Consider the following 23,259-nt stretch of genomic DNA (forward strand, 5'->3'; position numbering starts at 1 on the left):
CACACGTCTAATCCTATTTCTTTAGGATTAATTCCAACCACTGCTGAAATGTATTTTCTAAGAAGGATTTTTTTCTTATATAGCCACAGTGCATGTATCAAAATCCATAAATTCAAAATTGATACAAACTATTATCTAACCCACAATCCACATTCCAATTTAGTCAACTGTCACCATAATGTCATTTACAGTTTTCTCCCTATTTTCCTGATCTGGGACACTATACAGAATCACACATTACATTTTGTTGTCATGTCTCTTTACCACCCTATAATCTGGAAGAGTTTCTCAACCATTTTTGTACAGACTAGTTATACTGTAGAATGTCCCTTAATTTTGGTTTGTTGATATTTCCTCATAATTAGATTCGGGTTATACATTTTGGCAGGAATACCGTAGAGGAAATGTATCTTCTTCAAACAAGATATCAAGATGCATCTGTCCTGTTACTGGTAATAATGACTTTACTTAGTTAAGATGGTGTCTGTTAAGTTAATCTACTGTAAATTACAAAAGGTAGCATATGATACATACTATTTTGCACTATGCTTTTTTTCACTTAACAATAATATCCTGGAATTCATTCTGTATCAGCTACTAGAGATCGTCTTCATTCTAATTTAAAGCAGCAGTGACTTCCCTAGTGGCAGAGTAATTAAGAATCCACCTGCCAATGCAGGGGACACGGGTTGGATCCCTGGCCCGGGAAGATTCCACATGCCGCATAACAACTAAGCCCGTGCGCCACAACTACTGACCCAGCACTCTAGAGCCTGAGAGCCACAACTACTGAGCCCATGTGCCTCAACTGCTGAAGCCCGTGCACCTAGAGCCCATGCTCTTCAACAAGAGAAGCCACAGCACTGAGAAGCCCACGCACAGCAACGAAGAACAGCCCCTTTTTGCTGCAACTAGAGAAAGCCTACAAGCAGCAACGGAGACCCAACGAAGCATAAATAAATTAATTAATTTTAAAAAATAAAGCAGCATAGATAGCACTCCCTTGTATATCATAGTTTATTCAACTACTATCCTATATGTGGGCATTTAAGTGTTTCCAATATTTTACGATTACAAATAATGATATAACAAACAGCCTTGTGCAAATATACTTTTGTAATGATGAGAATATAGCTTCAGGATAAGCTCCTATAAGTGAGGCTCCTAAATAAAAAACTGAATACATTTTAAATTTTGTTACATGTTGCCAATTTCCCCACCCAAAGCACTTTATCATATTGTAGTAGTATCAGCAATGTATAGCTGTGCTTGTTTCCCCAAAGCCTCACCTTCAGAGCGTGTTATCTACCTTTCCACTGTTGCCAGTTCAGAGGCTGAGAAATGGTACCTCAGTATACTTTATTTATTTATTTATTTATGGCCATACTGCACGGCATGTGGGACCTTAGTTCCCCCACCAGGGATCAAACCCATGGCCCCTGTAGTGGAAGCGTGGAGTTCTAATCACTGGACTGCCAGGGAATTCCCTTAGTATACTTTAAATTTGCACTCCTTTAATCATTAGTGAGATTAAACATCTTTACAGAAGATTTTAGAGCTATTTAATATTTGTTTGAAAGTGAAGTGAATGTTCATGTCACTTTACCATTTTTCCATTGGGATTCTCAGTTTATTTTCCCTTGATTTTTAAAAGTTCTTCATAAGTAAAGGATATTAGCCCTTTAATAAATAGAGATAAACAACAGAGAATTAAAAAAACAATCAAAAACAACAAAAATAAGAGTTGGTTTTTTGAAAAGATGAAGAAACTTGACAAAACTAGCTAGATTAAGAAAAAAGAGAGAAGAGGCAAAATCAGAAATGAAAGAGGAAATATTTCAACTGATGCCATAGGAACAAAAAAGATCATAAGACAATAATTATGCACCATAAATTGGGTAACCTAAAAAATTGGAAAAATCCCTAGAAAACATACAACCTCCCAAGATTAAATCACGAAAAAAACAGAAAATCAGAACAGACCAATTACTAATAAGGAGATTGACTCAGTAATCAAAAACCTCCCCCAAAAAAGAAAAGTCCAGGTCTCACTGGAGATTTCTATAAAACACTTTAAGAAGAATTAACACCAATTCTTCTCAAACTCTTCCAAAAACCTAAAGAGGACAAAACACTTCCGAACTCATTTTATAAGACCAGCCCTATCCTGATACCAAAGCCAGACAAAGATACTACAAGAAAAGAAAACTACACACCAATATCCCCAAATATTAATGCAAAAATCCTGAATACGATAATAGCAAACCAAATTCAACAGCACATTAAAAGGACCATACTGCATGATCATTAAAAAGACCATACATACATACCTACGCTGATTCAACAAATGTGAAAATCAATAAATGTAATATTCTAGTAGAACAAAGGACAAAAATCACATGATCACCTCAATAGATGCAGAAAAGGCATTTGACAAAATCAACATCCTTTCATGATAAAAACTGCTACAAACCAGGAACAGAAGGAAATTACCTTAAGATAATAATGATCATACATGAAAAGCCCACCACCAATATCACAGTTGACAGTGAAAAGCTTCCTCCTAAAATCAGAAATAAGGCAAGGGTGCCTGCTCTCACCACTCTATTCAACACAGTAATGGACACAGTAGCCAGAGCAATTAGGCAAGAAAAAGAAACAAAATGCATCCAAACTGGAAAAGAAGAAGTCAAATTGTTTCTGTTTGTAGATGACATGACATTACATGTAGGAAACCCTAAAGATCTCACATACAAAAAAACTGTTAGAACTGATAAGCAAATTAGCAACTGCAGGATAGAAAATCAACATACAAAAATCAGTTGTCTCTGAACACTAACAACAAATCATCTGAAAAAGAAAGGAAAAAAAATCTTATCTACAATAGCATCAAAAGAATACAACACTTAGAAATAAACATAACCAAGGAGATGAAAGACTTGTACACTATGAAACACTGATGAAAGAAATAAAAGACATGAGTAAGTGGAAAGACATCCCATCTTCATGGGTTAGAAGACTTAATACTGTTAAAATGTCCACACCCAAAGTAATCTAGAGCTTTAATGCAATTTCTATCAAAATCCCAATGGCACTTTTGAAGAAATAGAAAAACAAAATTCCCAAATGCATATGGAATCTCAAAAGACCCCAAATAGCCAAAACAATCTTGAGAAAGAAAAACAAAGCTAAAGGCTTCATCCTTCCTGATTTCAAAACATATTACAAAGTTACAGTAACCAAGACCATGATATCGGTATCAAGACAGATGTGTAGAACAATGGAACAGAACAGAGAGCCCAGAAATCACTCTAGTGTCAAAAGGTCAAACGGTCTTCAACAAGGGTGTCAAGACTATACAATGGGGAAACAATAGTCCTGATAGAAACAAATGGTGCTGGATAAACTGGAATATCAGTATGTAAAATAATGAAGTTAGGGACTTCCTTGGTGGCAGAGTGGTTAAGAATCCTCCTGCCAATGCAGGGGACACAGGTTTGATTCCTGCTCCAGGAAGATCCCACATGCCGAGGAGCAACTAAGCCTATGTGCCACAACTACTGAGCCTGCGCTCTAGAGCCCATGAGCCACAACTACTGAGCCCGTGTGCCTCAACTACTGAAGCCCACACACCTAGAGCCCATGCTCTGCAACAAGAGAAGCCACCACAGTGAGGAGCCCGGGCACCACAATGAAGAGTAGCCCCTGCTCACCACATGCAGCCAAAAAATAATTAATTTAAAAAAAATTTTTTTTAATTTAAAAAAAGAATGAAGTTAGACCCTTATCTTTCACCATATACAAAAATTAATCAAAATGTATTAAAGACCTAAACATAAGACCTGAAGCTATAAAACTCCTAGAAGAAAACATAGGGGAAAAAAACTTTAAGACCTTGGAATGAGTAGTAATTTTTTGGATATGACACCAATATCACAGGTAACAAAAGCAAAAAACAGAAATAGGACTACATCAAACTTGCAAATTTCTACACAACAAAGGAAAGAAGAGTGAAAAGGCAACCTACTGAATTGGAGAACATATTTGTAAACCATATACTGGATAAGGAGTTAATATCTAGAATATGTAAAGAACTCCTACAACTCAGTAAGAACAACAAAATCTCAAATAACCCAATTTTAAATGGGCAAGGGATTTGAACAGATATTTCTCCAAAGAAAACAAATGGCTACTTTAAAAAAAAAAATCACAAATGTTGGCAGGGATGTGGACAAATTGGAATCTTTGTGCACTATTGGTGGGACTGTAAAATGTTACAGTTGCTATGGAAAACAGTATGAAGGTTCCACAAAAAATAACAATAGAACTACCCACAACAATCCTACTTTTGGGTATATATCCAAAAGAATTGAAAGCAGGGTCTTGAAGAGATGTCTGCACAACCATGTTCATTGCAGTGCATTCATAATAGTCAAGATGTGGAAGCAACCTAAATAGTCATGAATGGATGGATGGATAAAGAAAATGTGGTGTATACATACAGTGGAATATTATTCAGCCTTAAAAAAGAAGAAAGTCCTGTCATATGCTACAACACTGACATGCTGAGTGAAATAAGCCAGTCGTACACACAAAAAAACCAAATATATACCACTCATAAAAGGCATCTAAAGCACTCAAATTCATAGATGTAGGAAGTAAAATGGTGGTTGGCTGGGGCTGGGGGAAGGAGAAACAGAGTTGTTGATCAATAGGTACAAAGTTTCAGGTATGCAAGATGGAAAGGTTCTAAAGAACTGTTGTACAACAATGTGCATATAGTTAACAATATAATGTACACTTAAAAACTTTAAGAGGGTAAATTTATGTTATGTGTTTTTACCATGATAAAAGAATTTTTTATGTCATATCACATCTGAATCTTGAATCTCAGAGAGCTTCTCATAGGCTTTCCATAAGCTTAGATTATTAAAAAATTGACTAATATTTTCTTTTAGGTACTTATGTGGTTTCTTTTTTACATGCAGATCTCTGATCCATTTGAAGTTTTTGCTTGTATATAGTGTGAGGTATGGATTTACTTCATCTTTTTCCAGTTGTCCTAGCATCGTTTATTAAAAAGTACCTTTTCACCCAAGTGATTTGCAATGCTATCTTTATCATATAATAAATCCAAGATGTATTTTGGTCTTTTTCTGAACTTGTTATTCTAGTCCAGTGGTCTGTCTGCCAATTTGCGTGCCATACCACACTATTTCAATCATACAGTCTTTGGAATATGTTTTAATATTTAGTAGGTACAGTCACTCTCAAAGGTTTTCTTTCTCAGTGTTTCCTAGTTATTCTTACGCGTTTATTTTTCAAAATGAACTTCAAAAATATATTTTCCAGCTCCATAAATAAATCTGATAGTGTTTTTATTGGGACTGGATTAAACTTACAAACTAATTTTTGGAGTCCTAAAATCTTTGTGATGTTGAACCATCTTATCTAAGAACAAAGGATGCCTTTCTATTTATCATGTCTACTTTGTGTCATTCAAGGTGTTTCAGAGTTTCCTTTATAAAGGTTTTACATATTCTTGAAGTTTATGTCTAAATATGTTTTATCTTCTTTACTGCTTTTGTAAATGAGGTTTGCTCTACCATTATATCTTTTGACCAGTTATTGTTTGTACATATAAAAGCTGATTTCTGTACTAATTTCATATCTTGCTACTTGACTAAATTATTTCATTAAATTAGTTTTGTCATCGATTCTCCTGGGTTTTGTTTTTTTTAAATAAATAAATAAATTTATTTATTTCTTGGTTGCATTGGGTCTTTGTTGCTACGTGGAGGCTTTCTCTAGCTGTGGCAAGAGGGGGCCACTCTTTGCTGCGGTGTACGGGCTTCTCATTGTGGTAGATTCTCTTGTCGTGGAGCATGGGCTCTAGGCACACAGGCTTCTAGTTGTGGCACATGGGCTCAATAGTTGCGGCTCGTGGGCTCTAGAGCACAGGCTCAGTAGCTGTGGTGCACAGGCTTAGTTGCTCTGAGGCATGTGGGATTTTCCTGGACCAGGGATCGAACCCGTGTCCCTTGCATTGGCAGGCAGATTCTTAACCACTGTGCCACTAGGGAAGTCCTTCTCCTAGGGACTACAAATACAGTTTTATTTCTTCTTTTCTAATTCTTACACCTCTAGTTGATTTATCTATCTGTGTTGGTTAATGCCTCTAGTGAATTAAATGTTAGCTTCCCTAGGATTAGAAAAACTCTTACAAATAAATAAGAAAAAAAAATAAGAATGCAATTTAGAAAAAAATAGGCTTAAGCGACGAACAGGTAGTTTACAGAGGAAGCAAAAATGGAAAATAAACATTCTAAAATGTCCAATCTCATTAGTAATAAACGAAATAACATTTCTACCAACAAGGTGGGAGAGTGTCCATTTTCCCACATCTATGGACAATATTGGGCCATGTTTTTTCATCTTTCCCAAAAAGATAAGTGGCAAATGTTATTTTACATTTCTTAAGTAGCTGTCATATTCTTGGTTTGTTGTTATGAAGTGGTTAAGACATGGTACATAAGTGGCAGAGCTGGGCTTTAAGGACCAGGGACAGAATAGCACCAAGTACCTTTACCTGCTAGGACATTACTACAGACAGACAGACAGACAGACAGATAGATAAGAAGAGACTGAAAGGCATATGTGTGGGTAGGTTGAGTCATTTAAGTAGAGAAGTACAGTTCAAGGAGTTACTTGTAAGCCAATTAGTATTCATGCCATTTTTACCAATTTCTAAGGTACTGACCACTTTCACATTTTTAATTATGGCAGAGGCAGCAACTATTAAGTTCTGGATCATTACGATATCACATTAATTTTGGCACTACTCTATGTGCTGGTAGGAAGGAGCAGTGAAATTTTAATTCTGCATTTCACATTTCCTTGCCTTTACAAATTATGTCCCTTTATCCTGGAATACCTATATAGCAAACAGCTATTCACTCTTCAAAATGGCTCAGACTCTTCCACCTCCACGAAAGCTGCCCCCGACAGTGTCTACTGCCCAGGCTCCTTCCCTGTCATCCCCTCTTCTATGCTGCCTCTTCCTTGTCTAAAAGATTCCTGTGTTTAAAAAAGGAGTCCTCAGTTTTCATCTCTGTTTCTCTAGCATCTAGGCTGTACTCAACTCATAGGAGGTCTACAATAAATGCTTGCTTAACTGAACTGAACTCAATCTATCTTCCTTGGTACGAGGAAATGTATTAATAAAGAAATAAAATGGTCCTGGTGTGCCAGTGGCAGCCACCTTGGCAAATGTCACCATATCAGAGATCATATTTAGACAGAGAGAGAAAGTTCTTCATTAAGGTAACAGAGGTAGTTATCATTGCATTTAGCTTCCAGCATTAAGTCAGAAGAATCCACACTTAGAGTGAAAATCATTAAGAACAACTGATGTAAGGTTTTAAATATTTTATCCAGGGATATCACTTTAAAAGATAATTTAAGAACTATCTTTTACAAACTTCCAGTTATAAGATAAATAAGTCATGGGATGGAATGGCGACTATAGCTAATAATACTGTACTGCATAATTGAAAGTTGCTAAGAGAGTATGTCTTAAAAGTCATCATCGCAAGAAAAAAAAATTTGTAACTACGAAAGGTGGCAGATGTTAATGAGACCTATTGTGGTGGTCACTTCACAATACATACAAATATTAAGTCATTATGGTATATACCTGAAACTAATGTCATGTTCTATGTCAATTACACCTCAATTTAAAGAAAAAAGTTTTTTTTTGTTTAAAATTAATATACATAAATTTTGTTATATGAATATTATATTTTACCACCACAAAAAAATGGAAAAAATTAATATACACATTGGGGAAAGACCCAAACACATATAATGCTGCAGTGAAAATTTTCCCTAGACCCATCACTTTCCACAATAATCCCACCTCAATAGTTTGCTACATATTTTTCCAGATTTCTGTATCTGTGTACATGACAATATATGTAGTTATTAGTATTAATATTTATAAAACTTAGATCATATGCTACATACTATCTGGCATTAATTTAATTTAATTTAATTTATTTATTTGTTTATTTATTTATTTATGGCTGTGCTGGCTCTTCGTTGCTGCACCTGTGTTTTCTCTGGTTGTGGCAAGCGGGGGCTACTCTTCCTTGCGGTGTGCGGGCTTCTCATTGCTGTGGCTTCTCTTGTTGCAGAGCACGGGCTCTAGGCACGTGGGCTTCAGTAGTTGTGACACTAGTTGTGGCTTGTAGGCTCTAGAGCACAGGCTCAATAGTTGTGGCACACGGGGTTAGTTGCTCCACGGCACGTGGGATCTTCCCACACCAGGGATGGAATCCATATCCCCTGCATTAGCAGGTGGATTCTTAACCACTGCGCCACCTGGGAAGTCCTTTGTCTTACGGTTATTAGTTAAAAGTATATTTTGTACATCTCTCCATATCTGCACAAATAAATCTACCTCGTTGTTTTTCCATGAGCCTTCACAGAATTTTTAAACTAGCTTTCACTGAACCATTGTGTGGACCTACTATAACTTATTTAATCACTGTATTTATTACAAACGATACTAAAACAAACATTTTTGTATATAGATTTTTGTGTACGTACGTAGGTGCAAATTCCTAAAAGTAGAATTTCTGGGTCAAAGTGTATGAATATTTAAAGTTTAAAAGATAGTGCCAAACTGTTGTACTGTTACTTTTAAGGCCATAGTACCAACCTACTTTTGCCTCTGAAATGAAATAATTTTATATTGCATTTATATTTATTATACTATTTTAGTGTCTCTGAGGTTTACTTAGTTGAATCAAGAGTTTCATATTTTACTGAACCTATGATGCCATCTTATATATTAAAAAAAAAAAAAGATATCCTGAGGGCATTCCCTGGTGGTCCAGCGGTTAGGACTCCACACTCTCACTGCTGAGGGCCCAGGTTCAGTCCCTGGTCAGGGAGCTAAGATCCCACAAGCTGCATGGCACAGCTGAAAAAAAAAGTTTAAAGATATCCAAATTTCAGGTATGCTAAAATATGAAAAGTGTCCTTCTTATATTATATGAAACTATGGTTCTTAGCTGTTTTGGAAAACGACTGAATAATTGCTTATACTGGGGGAAAAAAGCACTTTCTCAACAGAAAGCACATCAAATGCTCGCACTTTTTAGTTAAAAATACTACACTTCCAAAAATATTGCCGCATGAGACATGAAACACGTGAGAGCAAACCTGCGAAAACTAGGGACTTATACACATTAGTCAAGCTTTAGAAGACCCATGACATTTGGATAATTAATAATTACAAAGCATGTTCTTCTCTGCCATAAGGATTCACAGCATCAGACCACAGAACAAATCAAACCACCTATTTATTTTCTAACATGATAAGCCCTGGCCCATACACCTGTGTCAAAAGGAGATGTTCAGTTACTGTGTTAGCAAAGCCTCTCATCGATAAGAATAGGCACTCTTGTCACTGGATTTGACTCATTCAGCAGCATACAATTCATCTTGATCTTAGATAGAAATATCACTTTCGAAGTTCGGTCCCCAGACACAGCTGACTTTGGACATCTCTGCCAGGAGCACGAGAAAGCTGGGTTTCATTTTCCAGCACTAATGTTTGAGCTGAATAAGGTGATACAACTACTCCTTTAAAGTCCTTTTTTGTTTTTGTTGTTTTGTTTGAGGTGGCTATTTGCTCAAAAGATTAACATTAAAGAGGTTGTCAAACCACTTGTCACCTGACAAGTTTCCATCTTGGGCATCAATTGTGTATTTTCTACACTTGTGACCATAATGTGTGTGTAGAAAAATGCATCCTGCTTTAATAGGCAAGAGAAGGAGGTACTAAATTAGTGTATGCAAACTGTCAGACCCTCCTGGCTAAGCACAAAGAATAGAATCAGGTCAGATAATTGAAACTCTGAATAAATAGAAGCCCTTTATACCATGTCTGAAACACGAACAAAGTCTATCTAGATTTGATTATGAAATAATTGAAGTATTGTAGGTATTAATAAGCTTCCACCAAATAAGAGAGGATTTTCAAGTTACACTCACTGAAATCAATATTAAACCCTTCCTGTATACCCATCACTTTAATATGAATGCTTGTAATTTTTCCTAAACATATCCTCCATTCTGAAGCTATTTTTGCATGTGACATGTAAATGTAACCCTTCCTATGAATGGAGTGGCAAATAGGCCAAGTTCAACTCTCATAAACTTCTACAACTTATTTGCTCGACTTCTGCGGCTACTGCTGATTTCTTCTTACTCATGAAAGCCAGAAATCTCAGCTCATGCTGAGCTTTTCTTTGCTATTTAGTTGGGCACATCCTAATACATGGAAAAATGTGAGTTTCAGCCAAAATTCATGCTTGCAGGCCTTCTCTTTCATGTTCCCCCCTCATGACAGTACTGCAGAACTCTCATAACTTTCAATATCTTCAGGGTTTTTAAATCTCCTTTGTTCCCTACTTTACCTCCTCTCTGGCTGCCTTCTCGCTACTACCCTAAAAAAAAAAAAAAAAGTCCCAGTGAAACAAATATCTAAAGCCCAACTATTAAACCCTCTTCAATACCCCTGCACCTAACCAAGAGACTCCACAGTCTGCTAACCAGTTTTGATTCACAGACTACACTTTCTGATACTGGGGGTAAATCTGAAAGAATTGGTATAAAAGACAGTTGGGTTTTAGTAGGTGAACATCAAAATTTTACACTACTGAATCAGCTCAGTAAAAAGCCTTTTTTCTTTATGTGATCAGCTTGGACAGAGAGAGCAGAGAATCCTCTTTGGGGTTCCTTACTAATCCTTCTGTTATCTGCTATAAAAACAAACAGAAAGTCAAAGTTAAAACAAAAACCAGAAATATTCCCAGAAGGCCACAGATGTGAGCTGTAAAGGCTAGAGCCCTTCTGGATTGGTTAGAACCTGCTGCTGCCCCATCTGAGCCCCAGCCTCGAAAGGCAACACCAGGTGCTGGGAAATTGGGCTGGGGTCTTGGTGACAAACAAGAGCTCCTGATACGCTTTTCCAAATTCAGCCTTACCTCCCTCTAATCTATTCCCTAATACTACTTTTATTCCTTCCTTTTTCCAAAATATTTATTTACCTCTTATATATGTTAGGCCCTGTGCAGCTGGCACACGCTACTAGAACAAATTACAAATCTGCGTTACTGCTCTGCTGAAAATCCTTCGATGGTATTCAAGATTCCTCAAGATTTGGTCTCTGATCATCTTTCTAGCCTCATCTCCCACCTCTTTCTGGGCTCTTGCCTTCTAAGTTTCAGCCATAATGAAGTACTTTCAGGTTTACTATCTGATGCTATTTCCCTAATTCTGTCTGTCTGCCATGACATATTTCAGATGTCTTATTCTCTGAGAAAGCCTCCTTTAATCACTCAGCACCAGGTTAGGTACAAGGGAAAATTCTGTTGTGGCATGCAACCTCTATTTTTCTGATTGAACACTTCTCATTCCTGTCTTCCTTCCAGTGTGTGAAAATATATATCTAATAATATCAGCTCACAAAATAACCATGTCTTTGTCCTCATTTCTTCTAAAGCAATTTCTGAGAAGGTGTGATATAACACCATGTTTTTCAATTCAAGAAAAGGATAAGGTAACCTTGGCTGGTATAAGGGAGACAAAAATCTGGAGAAAATATTTCAGTTAGTCTCCTGGCTTAAATGTGCTAGTTCTTAAAATAATAAACATGCTGTGGAGACTGTCCTAGTGCAGTGGACAGCAGATGGGCGTGGGGCAGGTTCACTACCCCACATGTCCTCCTGAGGCTCTCATTCATTTCCACTCATCAGCCCTGGACATGGTGTGGCAGGAGCATGCCCCCACTGCCAGCCACCGCACATCACCTTTTCCTTTCCCATGGGTTTTTTCGGGGTGAGAAGAAATAAAGTTTAAGAATTTACCAATTTGAAATTTCACTGTTGAATTTTTATTCCAGCTCATCAGTCAAAAGACTAATCAACAGCTCTGGCACAGAAAGATCTGCCTCCTCCAACAGAGTCTACTGAGTTCTCCCAGTACCATCCCAGAAGATCCTAGGCCTCTGCCTTATTTATTTATTTGCAGTGCCTTTGTACTTGCCTGGCTCCCCTTCTGTGCTTAAGGGCAGAAATGTCTTATTTGGGGCTGTACCCCCAGCAAATAAGAGTACTACACCTGGCACGTAACAGATATTCAACAAATGACTGATGAATGAGTTAATATAGACCTGTTGGCACTTCAAGGGAAAAAAAATAAAACAAACATTTTAGGAGCTCTCAGGATATACAGTTCATACCACAGTCAGTAAAAAAACTGTGCCACTGGTAGTTTTCAGTTCCCTCTGACCTGATCGGTATCGTTCATCCCTGGCTCCCCCAGATCGACTTCGGTGGTACTTAGAAGGAGCGGAAGTTTGAGCTGCAGATGGAGCAGGTGTCTGGTTTCTATGTTCTTTCTGCACTGTTGAATCAGTTTCTAAAAAGGAAGTTTGGAAGATGGTTACCAGATAACAATAGTAGCTAACGTTTTCTGAGCACTTTACAGCATTTCCACAACACTTTGAGGTAGGTACTATTATCCCATCTCCAGTAGAGGGTTAGAGAGTTTTAATATACATACGTAAAAAAGATACACAGGCATCCAGGCTTAAAAAACAACAACAACAAATCATTTTGGAGCTGTAACTGTCAACAGGTGATGGAGATACAAGTAAGTGAAAAGGCCGTTCCAGAGACACCAAGAACTGGTCAGGTGGGAGCATGGTGGGTGAGGTGGGGTGCACATGAGCCCCTAATCCTGCACAGCTGTACAAAGCATAGCCTGGGGAGCGTCAGCCTCCCCCCCATAAGCTACTCCAAATAAACATGTCATTAAAACAAAACTAGGGTGCTTACTGTACAAACACAGTTTCAAGTTAAGTCTTACTAGTTCCTCTTCCAACTGGAGTCACCACTGAACTTATCCCTCTCCAGTCCCTGGCCTGTCCCTACACTCTGTCCTCCCAACATATACTGTCTTAACAAGAATATGGGGAAGAGAAAATAAGCAGAAGAAAAACACTTTTTAAGTTCTGACATCTTACTGTCTTTTTTTCAAAGGATGTTAGCTCCTACCATAATTTTCTTATAACTGTAGTAAAAATATTTAACATGAGATACACTCTTTTAACAGATTGTTAAGTGTACAGTACAGCACTGTAAACTATAGGCATGATGTTGTACAGCAGATCTCCAGAACTTATTCATCTTGTATAACTAAAACTTTTTACCCACTGAGTAGCAACTCCCCATTTCCCCTACTCCATAACCCCTGGCAACCACCATTCTACTCTCTGCTTCTATGAATTTGACTATTTTAGATTCCTCATATAAGTGGAATCATATAGTATTTGTCCTTCTGTGATTGGCTTAATTCACTGAGTATCATGTCCTCCAGGTTCATTCATGTTGTCACATATTGCAGGAATTTGCTTCTTCTTTTAAGGAGTATTTTAAGTTTCTTGGACTTCCCTGGTGGCGCAGTGGTTAAGAACCCACCTGCCAATTCAGGGGACACAGGTTCAAGCCCTGATCCGGCAAGATCCCACATGCCACGGAGCAACTAAGCCCATGTGCCACAACTTGAGCCTGTGCTCTAGAGCCCACGCTCTGCAACAAGAGAAGCCACCGCACCGCAACGAAGAGTAGCCCCTGCCCACTGCAATTAGAGAAAGCCCACAGGCAGCAATAAAGACCCAATGCAGCCAAAAATAAATAAATAAATAAATAAATAAATTTTTTTAAATAAAGGAGTATTTTAAGTTTCTTAAATAGCATTTAGCTGTGCCCAGAAAGGTACCTTACACACAGCAAATTAAGTGCCCACTATAGGAAGATGTCACCTATCCAGCAAATGCACTGCTCCAGACCATAGCTAAGAAGTGGCTTATGAAGCCTCAAAAATAAAAAAGCAGACTGAACACAGCGGTCTGGGGAGTGCAAGCAACAGCCCCACAAACCGCAGTAAGGGCTGAGGGAATCACAGTACTATAGGAACTGAGATGTGTAATGACAAAGTCATATCAATTTTAAAAAATGGTTAGCATGCGGGAGACGCCATGTGTAAAAGCTCTAGTCCACAGTCCCAGCTGAGCCCAGCCTTCCATCTGCCTCGGCCAAAACACCAGACATGCCAGTGAAGCCATCTCGGACCTGTCAGACCAGGTGAAAAGCACTTAGTGACCGACCCCAGTTGGCACCACATGGAGCATAAAAATCACCCAACTGAGCCCTGCCCAAATTCCTGACCCACAAAGTCATAAGATGTAATAAAAAAGGTTTCCTTTTTTAAAAGTAGGCTACTTTTTATATGCTGTTTTTAAGAAGGCAAGGAATAGTGTATTTTAGCACGCTCTCTACTAAAGTGCTTATGGATCTAGAAATGTTTATTTTTGATGGTTCCTGGTAGTTGAGATTTTTACTATAAAATACATTATCTGAGCAGAACAAGTTTCAACACTGAGACTTTTAAGTATAATGTCTGGGGTTATAAATGGAAGTTTTTAATCAACCTAAATCCTCTTGATAATCCACTTCACAGAAGACCTGTACTGATTCTTGATATGTTCATACCTTGTTTCATTTGTTAGTCTTATTTATCTAGAACAGGGGTCAGCAAACCATAGCTCATGTCTGTTTTTATAAACAGTTTTATCAGAACACAGCCACACTCATCTGTTAGCCTATGGCTGCTTTCACTCTGTAAAGGCATAGTTGAGTAGTTGCGACAGAGACTGTATGGTCCTCAAAGCCTGAAATATTTACTGTCTGGCCCTTCACAGAAAAAGCTTTCCAGCCCTTGGTCTATAATAATAAAAGCTAACATTTAAGTGTTTCCTCTGTGGTAGGCACTGAGCATTTAGAAGTTTGCACAGTTTATATCTTATTTATTCCTCACAAAAACCCTACAAAGCCAGAACTATCACTATCAACTTTTTACAAAAAAGAAAACAGAGACATGGATTATTTTATCCAAAGTGACAGAACCAGGGGATGGCAGAGTCAGGATTCAAACCCAGGTCTAACTCCACAGCTTCTCAACCAGAAAAGGTTATGAAAATTCTCCCAAGGCTCTTAAGAGAAAAGCAATCAGAATTAATAATTTAGTTTAGGAGCATCTAAATGCTTCAGGATTTACAGTCAGGGGCTAGATAACAGTTTATTTTGGGGTTTTTTTTTGTTTGTTTGTTTGTTTTTGTTTTTGTTTTTTTTGGTTTTTTTAAAAAAATCATCCCCTTTCACATGAAAGATTCTACAAAAAACTCTTCCAAATAAAGTTTTCAGCCATTCACTAGAGAAATTATTTAAAACATATTTCAATTAACTTTAAATAGAGAACAAAAATTAGAAAGGGGCTATTTTTATTTGTATGGTCAGATGATATATACAGGAAGGAAATCAGATTAGCACACATGAGTTACTTTGCCTGTAAACATGCACAGAGAAAATAGTTTGACTTAAACAGATAAAGCACCAATTTTAAAACACTAGCTTTGTATTACTTTTTGGAGGGTTATAGTGAATATAAAACTGAATTAGCTGTCACTAATTTCTTTTCTTAATTAAATAAGCAGATTTGTTAGGATGGACCAAACTACCCCACTAATTGAGAAACATGGTGCTTTCAAATTAGATAGCTAATAACCCAAAGGATTAAAAAAAATATATATGGATTCTTATTTCACAAAGGATAAAAACAGAAGGTTGATGTATTTTTTTCTGATTCCACTCTCACTATGCTTTTACTTTGTATCTCTCAATGTAATTAATTAGGAAAAAGAAGATAACGTGGACTAAATAAAAATTTTTACCAAGAAATGATCAGGAAGTGATAGGGGAACTGGGAATTGATAAATTTGTTTGAGGAAGAATTCGAGAGAATGAACATTTCCACTCCGGGTTATCTAGAGGTTATCACAGATCAAACCACAAGGAAATGTAACACAAATACAGACATTTGATGAGAACTGAGAGTCAGATGACACTTAGCCAAGAGATCTACTGAACTGGTACAAAAAAAAAAAAAAAGCCTCACAACATGCTATTCACCAAGCAGCATTACTATGATGCCCTGCAGAGCTCATCTCAGTCCCCTCAGGAATTTAGTCATCCAAGCAGACCAGGTCTCTTCGGGTCTAAAGTTCAGACAGACATTTCGAGGTAGCTTGCCAGAAATGAAACCAAAAGGTTGACCTGCAGTTTCAATAAGTGGCTGACAAGTTTGTTCACTGAACATTCCTCGGGTGCCCAAGCACAATGCCACAAAAACATGTATTTCTGACAGAACAATCTTGGTTCAAACATGAATCCTAGGAATATACTTTAAGTATAACAGGGAAGCTTAATGATGAAATTCTGTAGCTAATCTTTCTGAATGTGAATAATCACTCTCGAATTTATTATGAATTTTATTTTATAAATTTTATTTCCATGTATTGGAGCTTTATTTTTTTAAACATAAGATTTACGGATAAATTTTATATGTGCATTGAAAAAAATGGAAAGCAAATACAGTAAAATGTTAATAACCATTATGTCTAGGTGCTGAGACTGGATGTTTTATATATTTTTCCATAGCTTTACTGGGTTTCTACAATTTAGAAAAGTTCTCCTTTTCAGGATATAAAAATAATATATGTTCATTATAGAACACCAAGGTAATAGTTAAGTATAAAGAAGAAAATAAAAATGGTATTGGAGTGCTCGCTTCGGCAGCACATATACTAAAATGGTATTGGATTTTCTTAATTTGAAGGTCATATCATAGAGAGCAGATTCTTAACAAAATAAGTTAAAATAACATCCAGTTTTCAGCTTCCTAGATAAATTATGACACTGTGAGCAGGATTTTCCAATCTTCTAAAATCAATTGTCTCCTTTTTTCCCCCCCCAAAGCAATTGGTAATTCAATGCATATCTGGAGGTGAGAGGGAGGAAACTATGTCCTGGTTGGATTAAAAAAATCTTGGAATGCTTACTTGCTTATTTAGCTTACTTGCCAGGGCAACAATTCATCACAGAAGGAAGCAGGAAACAGGGACCTCAGGTCTCCTGAAAGAGGAGGAAGGGGTCTGGGGACAGGGGCCCAGCAGGGCATTATTTAACAGCATGTCCAGTGTCAGCTGGGCAGGCAAGATGCTGCTTCAAGGTGAATCATTCCCCTGCGATGGCTTCACGCTTCAACCAGACCTCAGGAATTACCTGGGGCCCCAAAGTAGAGATTTCTATATTTTGAGTAAGATGTGAGCAGTTTCATTTATCACAGTAAGAAGCTAAAAGCAAAGACAGAATTAACTAAGGTATCAACGTGATGAGATACATGTTATATGCCATGAAAACTGAAAACCTGTTGAACTGTTGGCTATGCAGACACATGAAAAGGTCTCAAGTAATAACACAAAATATTACGTATATAATTACAACTGTGCACATAAACTATTCATATACAATTATATGGATTGGAGGGGACATAAAATCCCCTAAGTAGTTGGGATGAGGTAGTGATGAGGTACTCTGGAGAAGTTTACCATTTCTTCACCATTTTGTTTACTGAAAGAGCTATGTATAAAATCAAAGTAATTTTAAAAGACACTAAATATAGGTTAAGAAGAGAGCTATAAGGAGCTGCAAACCTCATAAATCAAGCCTTCTTCAAAACTTCTAAATTCTACTGTGAAACATACTTGAGATCCAAAGAAAAAGATTACTCACTGATTACTACACACAGTGACCACTTCAGTTTGGGGGTTCCCGGATCTTTCAGCCTGTTATACAGAATATCCACTAGGGGTCACCATTATGTTTAAATAGTGATGATGTTACAATGTTTATTAACAATAAGTTTAGACAAATTTTCATTTCTTCTACAACACAAAGCCCCCTTTCTCAACGATCAGCATGTACATAATTTACTGTCCTCTGGCAGAAAGAAACATCAGGGTCTTCCATGATTCTACTGTCTGAACATAATAACAATGATAACCTGGAAAAGAAGCTGATGTTTGGCAGAAAACTATGCAAAATCTCCAATTCAGGAACATGGAAGAAAGCCAACCTCAGCTTCTTATCTTTCAACTCTGCCAATGATTTAACAGGAATTTTCACCTGTAAGAGTAACAGAGGAAAGGAGGATGTGCTCTGAGAACCAGGGAACATAATGCTTCAACTTTTTACAGTGAACAGTGCAGACATGGTTACTGGTCTCGGTGCTGGTGTCAGAGAAGAAATGTATTAAATAAGTGATCACCCATTCACATGTATCTTTTACAACATGATATGCGTTGAGAAGAAAAAAGACAAGGATCTCTGAACCCACATAATGAGGAATTTAATTGGTACTAGAGGTTCAGGGACAGTCTGTTAGAAGGAGATGCTGATATAGGCTTCAGCTAGGCAGAGAAGGGGGGAAGCTGCTTTATACAAAAGCAGGGTATTTGTAGAAGTCCAGTGAGGGAGAAAAACTTTGACAAGTCTAAGAAGAAAGACTGGTGGGGCTGAAGCACAGTGAAAGAGGTGGAGTGAGACAAAATGAGGCTGGAGAAGAAAAGCGGGTTCAGGTCACTTGTCCTAAACTAAAGGAGCGGCCTTTGAAGGGATTTAGATAGGAAATGACACAATAACAATGATAATACAGTTCTGTGGCTCTTTATACTTTCACAACACCATCCCGTTTTATCTTCACAATAACACTACCTGATAGATACCATTAAGGAAGCAGGACACCTATCACAGATTAAATTTGTTTTTCTACAGTGACAGTGTGTCCATAATCATCTTGAATCATTAATAAATAGAGCCTCCATTCCCATCTCCACCCTCCACCCAGGGTGAAAGTACCTTGAATCACTCATCGAGACTCTTCCCTGGGAGCTCACTGAGGAGAGCCTCCCTCAGAAAGATGGGTGATTAACCTGCCTCACTGCCTGGGGGAAGGGAGGGATCAGAGAGTTCCCATTAGCAGTCTGGAAAGGGGCCACCTGCCTAGGGTGAATCCTAGGGCTGGATTCTGGGAGTGGGGGTGGTGGTTCTGGGTCTCTAAAACTTGCCGGGCCACTTGGCATCAGGAAAATGGCTGTGCGTGGGCTAAAAGAACACAATACCAAGAGCTTTGCCCTGAGAATCCAAGTGGCGTACCTTGGCTGAGCCGAGCAGAGTGGGCTCCTTCCTCAGAGTGACTGATGCGGGATCCAGTTTTAGCAAGTGGGTCAGCACTGCTGGTCACAAAGCAAGGATCAGTTTTCAGCAGCGCCCCATGTGGCACTGAGGAGCAGCAGCAGACAATGGGGCTCTTCCCATTTGGGTGTGGAAGCTGCACTGACCACCTCTCCTCCTGCACCACCTGTATCCCAGCGGTTCTTGGACAATTCAGGAGGAAAGAGAAGCCCCAAGAGAAAGATAGTGGACTTCCTTCTAATGAGGCATGTAGGGACAGATAAGATTGCAAGGTGTGCTTCAGTTCGCAGCAACTATATAACTCTCCAAACTTAACAAATGAAAGGGCAGAACTGGGACTGGAATAAAATATTCCACGTTCTTTCCATTATGCTGTGATCCTCATTTGGGAAGGAACTTTTAAAACAAAATGTGACAGAGAAAATACAATAGATCCCACCCCTAGCACACAAAGAGGCACTCTGTCTACTTGATATTTACATAGCTGGGAATGTTCTATAGCATTCCAAAATGCTGTTCTTGATTTCAATAACTAGTTTTACGTTCATATCCCTTTGAATTTCCACAATATTTTGTTTAGAACTTTCTTACAGTGCTTAGTTCACTCTATCTTTTATGATTCTCATTCGTATACCTATCTTATCCTTCCTATTTTATAATATAAATAAACTTGAGGTCAGAGGCTGGTCTTAATTCATCTTGTATCTCCTGCAGTAATTAGTTCTGGGTCTTACATTGCAGGCACCCAAAATTCTAGTTAAAATAAATAATTAAGATCTTGTCTGTTTCCTCACTTTCACCAATGATAGTGGGTGGTTGGGAAAAATAACATGACAAAAATGAAGAGATATCAACTTAAAGGATACAGTTAACTGTTAACCTGAGAAGGCTGCTTATCTGTGTATCTCTAAGCCACAAAAATTTTATGCAAAAATTTGTGCCTCTCACAATTTTCATACAATTACACGGAGGTCATTGAGAAAAACAGGATCATAGACTATCCTTGAGAGGAGTTATCAGAAGAGCCTTTAGAGAGAGAGGATAAAACTTACAAAGGCTTTCTTTTGTTTCACTTTAACTCGGTTATACACACATCTGCTCAATCTCAAGGCAGGACTGAACTCAGAAGAGCTGTGATGAAAGGGGTGGGGAACAATCGGCAAGTGCAGCGTATGCACGTACACTGGAACACTGGTGAGCAAACACCCTCCAGCAAAACATGCAGCAACCACAAAAGGAATCCAAGTGTGGGAAAAACCTTTGGGTCACCAGTGCTTCTTACCAGGACAAGCTAGAAAATGCCAACACATAACCATATTCATAAAATGACATGTCTTACCTCTAAAAGGGTAGCAGGTAAGGGCCCAGGGGAAAAATAATGTGGAAACCTAGCTCAGCAAGGAATATTTAAAAGGTGAGATTCTACTCTGAAGCAGAAGACAAACAAATGAAGTAAAAGACAGCAGGACAAAGTTAAAGGATGAAGGAAGGAAAACAAATACACAAAGGTCACAGATGATCTCAAATACACGAAGACAGAATGGAATGTGTGCACCAATGCCATCAAAAACAGAAGATGCAGTAATGTCCTAGAGCAAAGGATGTGGGTCCAAGAGAAGATGCCACCACTGAACTTCAAGGGCAGTTTTAAATAGCGTAGAGTTGCAAAACAGAGCTGAGGCAGGGCTCTTTCTCAGAACCATGCTGAGGAGGGAGGCCTCCCAGTTTCAACACTTTAATCAGGCTGTGGGAGAGACCATTTGATCAGATTGCTAGTGAACAACCAGCAAATGAGGTACTGACATCTTTGAGATCTTTAGGACGGACAGAAATGATCTTTGTACAAATTCTGAACAATCCTTACATAGAAATGTTAGGATAAAGAATTCTGATTAAACAAGGCAGAATAACACATCCATCCATCCCCACTCCTTCCCAAAACACCACTAGAATGATAATGAAGGCCCGTAGCAGGACAAGGAAACCATCAGTTCAGGAAGAGAAACTTCAGAGTTGTCTCTACAAAAATAAAAATAATAATAATAATAATAATAATAACAATACAGATGGATTAACTGTAAAAGAAAGAAAGGAAGAAAGAGAGAAAGAAAAGAAAGTGTAATCCTAGTAAACCAAGTGACTTAACTGCAAATAATATCTACATAATCAAAGTGATGCAAATACAATGCTGACTTAGTAACAACAAAAGTAATACATTGAGCACACAGCCCACAATGAATATGAGATGGGAGATATGAAGGAAGGGATAAAGGGAAAGGCGGTGTATGGTGTCCAGGTGGTTGGGTGAGGAATGTGTAAGAGAAAAATTCTAATCTTTTATGGCAGGAAATGAATAAATAATGCCTCAAATTGAAAAAAAAGAAAAAAGTCAAGAAATAGTGGTAAAATGTCACACAGAAATACAGAGGTAAAAGAAGAAACAGTTAAAACAGCTGAAAGAAGCAATCTCTGGGGAAGAAGAGGACACTGTTATTTTTGTTGTTGTTACAAACCTTGCAGTAGTATTTGACTATTTAAAATAGTCGTTAATTTCATTTAAAAATAAAAATTAAGTAAAGAGGAATGCTAACTCTCCAATGAGAATCGCTAGGCTGTGCACAGTCTCTTGGGATTTAGTAGATCCTAATTAAAAGATCTATTAAAGGTGGAGACAAGCTGCCAGGACCAATCACTCTCCAATCTGTACAGTAGTCTGCTTCTTTCATTACCTGACACTTTCATCTTCACAGATGTTTATGAAAGGAAATATTTCTAAATTCTAAATGTTCCTTTTGTTTAGTTCCACAGACATTTATAGAAATCTACTATGTGCCAGGTACTAATGCTAGAAACTGGCGACATAAAGAACTAAAAAGAATAATAAAAAAGAATGTTCCTGATTTTAAAGACGTTAAGAGTCCAGTAAGGGAATAAGACACATGAACAAACCATAATCAATGGGGCAGTCAGAGACAGCTTTTTATAAATGCAACTCAGACCACAGAGCGGGGACTGTTTGTGATAAAGCCGGTCAAGGAAGCCTTCTCAGTGTTAGTCCTAGGTGAGCAAACCCCTAATAGGCTGAGGCATCAAGCCAGGGGGTCCTAGGCAGTCTTGTCCAATGCTGGCTACCTCCTGATATCTCGACGGTACTTGGATCACAGAAAGTACTTAGTAAACACGTGCTGACCTGAGGTTCTGTCAGCAACCCCTGTATCATTAAAATAAACACTTTTCTATTAAAGCTATTTGGAGTTAACCAGTTACTTATACCCAAAGTATCTTAAGAATTAGACTATGGGATCAGCCCAGGAAGTTGCCTCCCTACACAAAACCTTTCATTTTCCTCTAACTCCAAGAGTGGCCAAGAATGACTAATTTACGGAGGAGTTAGAGTGTATGTGGTTTGAAAATTCAATTCTTTGGGCCATGCCAAAAGCATTAATTTCTAGCCTCTTCTCCCTGAAAAGCTGCTAACTGAGGCATGCGGGAAGCTTTATATCCAGGTTCTCATAGCTTCCAGACACTGGAAGATGTTCTATGGGTCATTCCTTTTGAAGAGCATACGGCTCAGAACAAGGAGATATGAGCCTGCCATATCCTCATTTTCCCTTGCCTCTCATAGTGAGAGCATCTTGAGGCCCTGAATATGGTTTTGTTTTTTATCTTAATTTATTTATTGGCTGCATTGGGTCTTTGTTGCTGCACACGGGCTTTCTCTAGTTGCTGCGAGCGGGGGCTACTCTTCATTGTGGTGCGCAGGCTCCTCATTGTAGTGGCTTCTCTTGTTGTGGAGCACAGGCCCTAGGCACGTGGGCTTCAATAGTTGTGGCACATGGGCTCAGTAGTTGTGGCTCACGGGCTCTAGAGCACAGGCTCAATAGTTGTGGCACACGGGCTTAGTTGCTCCGTGGCATGTGGAATCTTCCCAGGGCAGGGCTCGAATCCGTGTCCCCTGCATTGGCAGGCGGATTCTTTACTACTGCGCCACCTAGGAAGTCTGGTTTGTTTTGTTTTGTTTTGTTTTTAATTA

The 23,259-nt window shown here is 38.2% G+C and overlaps 1 protein-coding gene across 4 annotated transcripts in view; it reads right to left on the minus strand.

Moving 5' to 3' along the window:
• The window catches only part of DIP2B (disco interacting protein 2 homolog B), a 215,580-nt gene that overhangs the window by 82,784 nt on the left and 109,537 nt on the right, over positions 1-23,259 (minus strand). For all 4 annotated transcript variants that reach the window (XM_057703044.1, XM_057703042.1, XM_057703040.1 and 1 more), the window contains one exon: positions 12,364-12,492. In XM_057703044.1, the coding sequence (XP_057559027.1) occupies positions 12,364-12,492 (129 nt within the window). The remainder of the gene's footprint in view (positions 1-12,363; positions 12,493-23,259) is intronic.

This window comes from Hippopotamus amphibius, chromosome 12 (genome assembly GCF_030028045.1).
Source record: "Hippopotamus amphibius kiboko isolate mHipAmp2 chromosome 12, mHipAmp2.hap2, whole genome shotgun sequence".
Lineage (NCBI taxonomy): Eukaryota > Metazoa > Chordata > Mammalia > Artiodactyla > Hippopotamidae > Hippopotamus > Hippopotamus amphibius.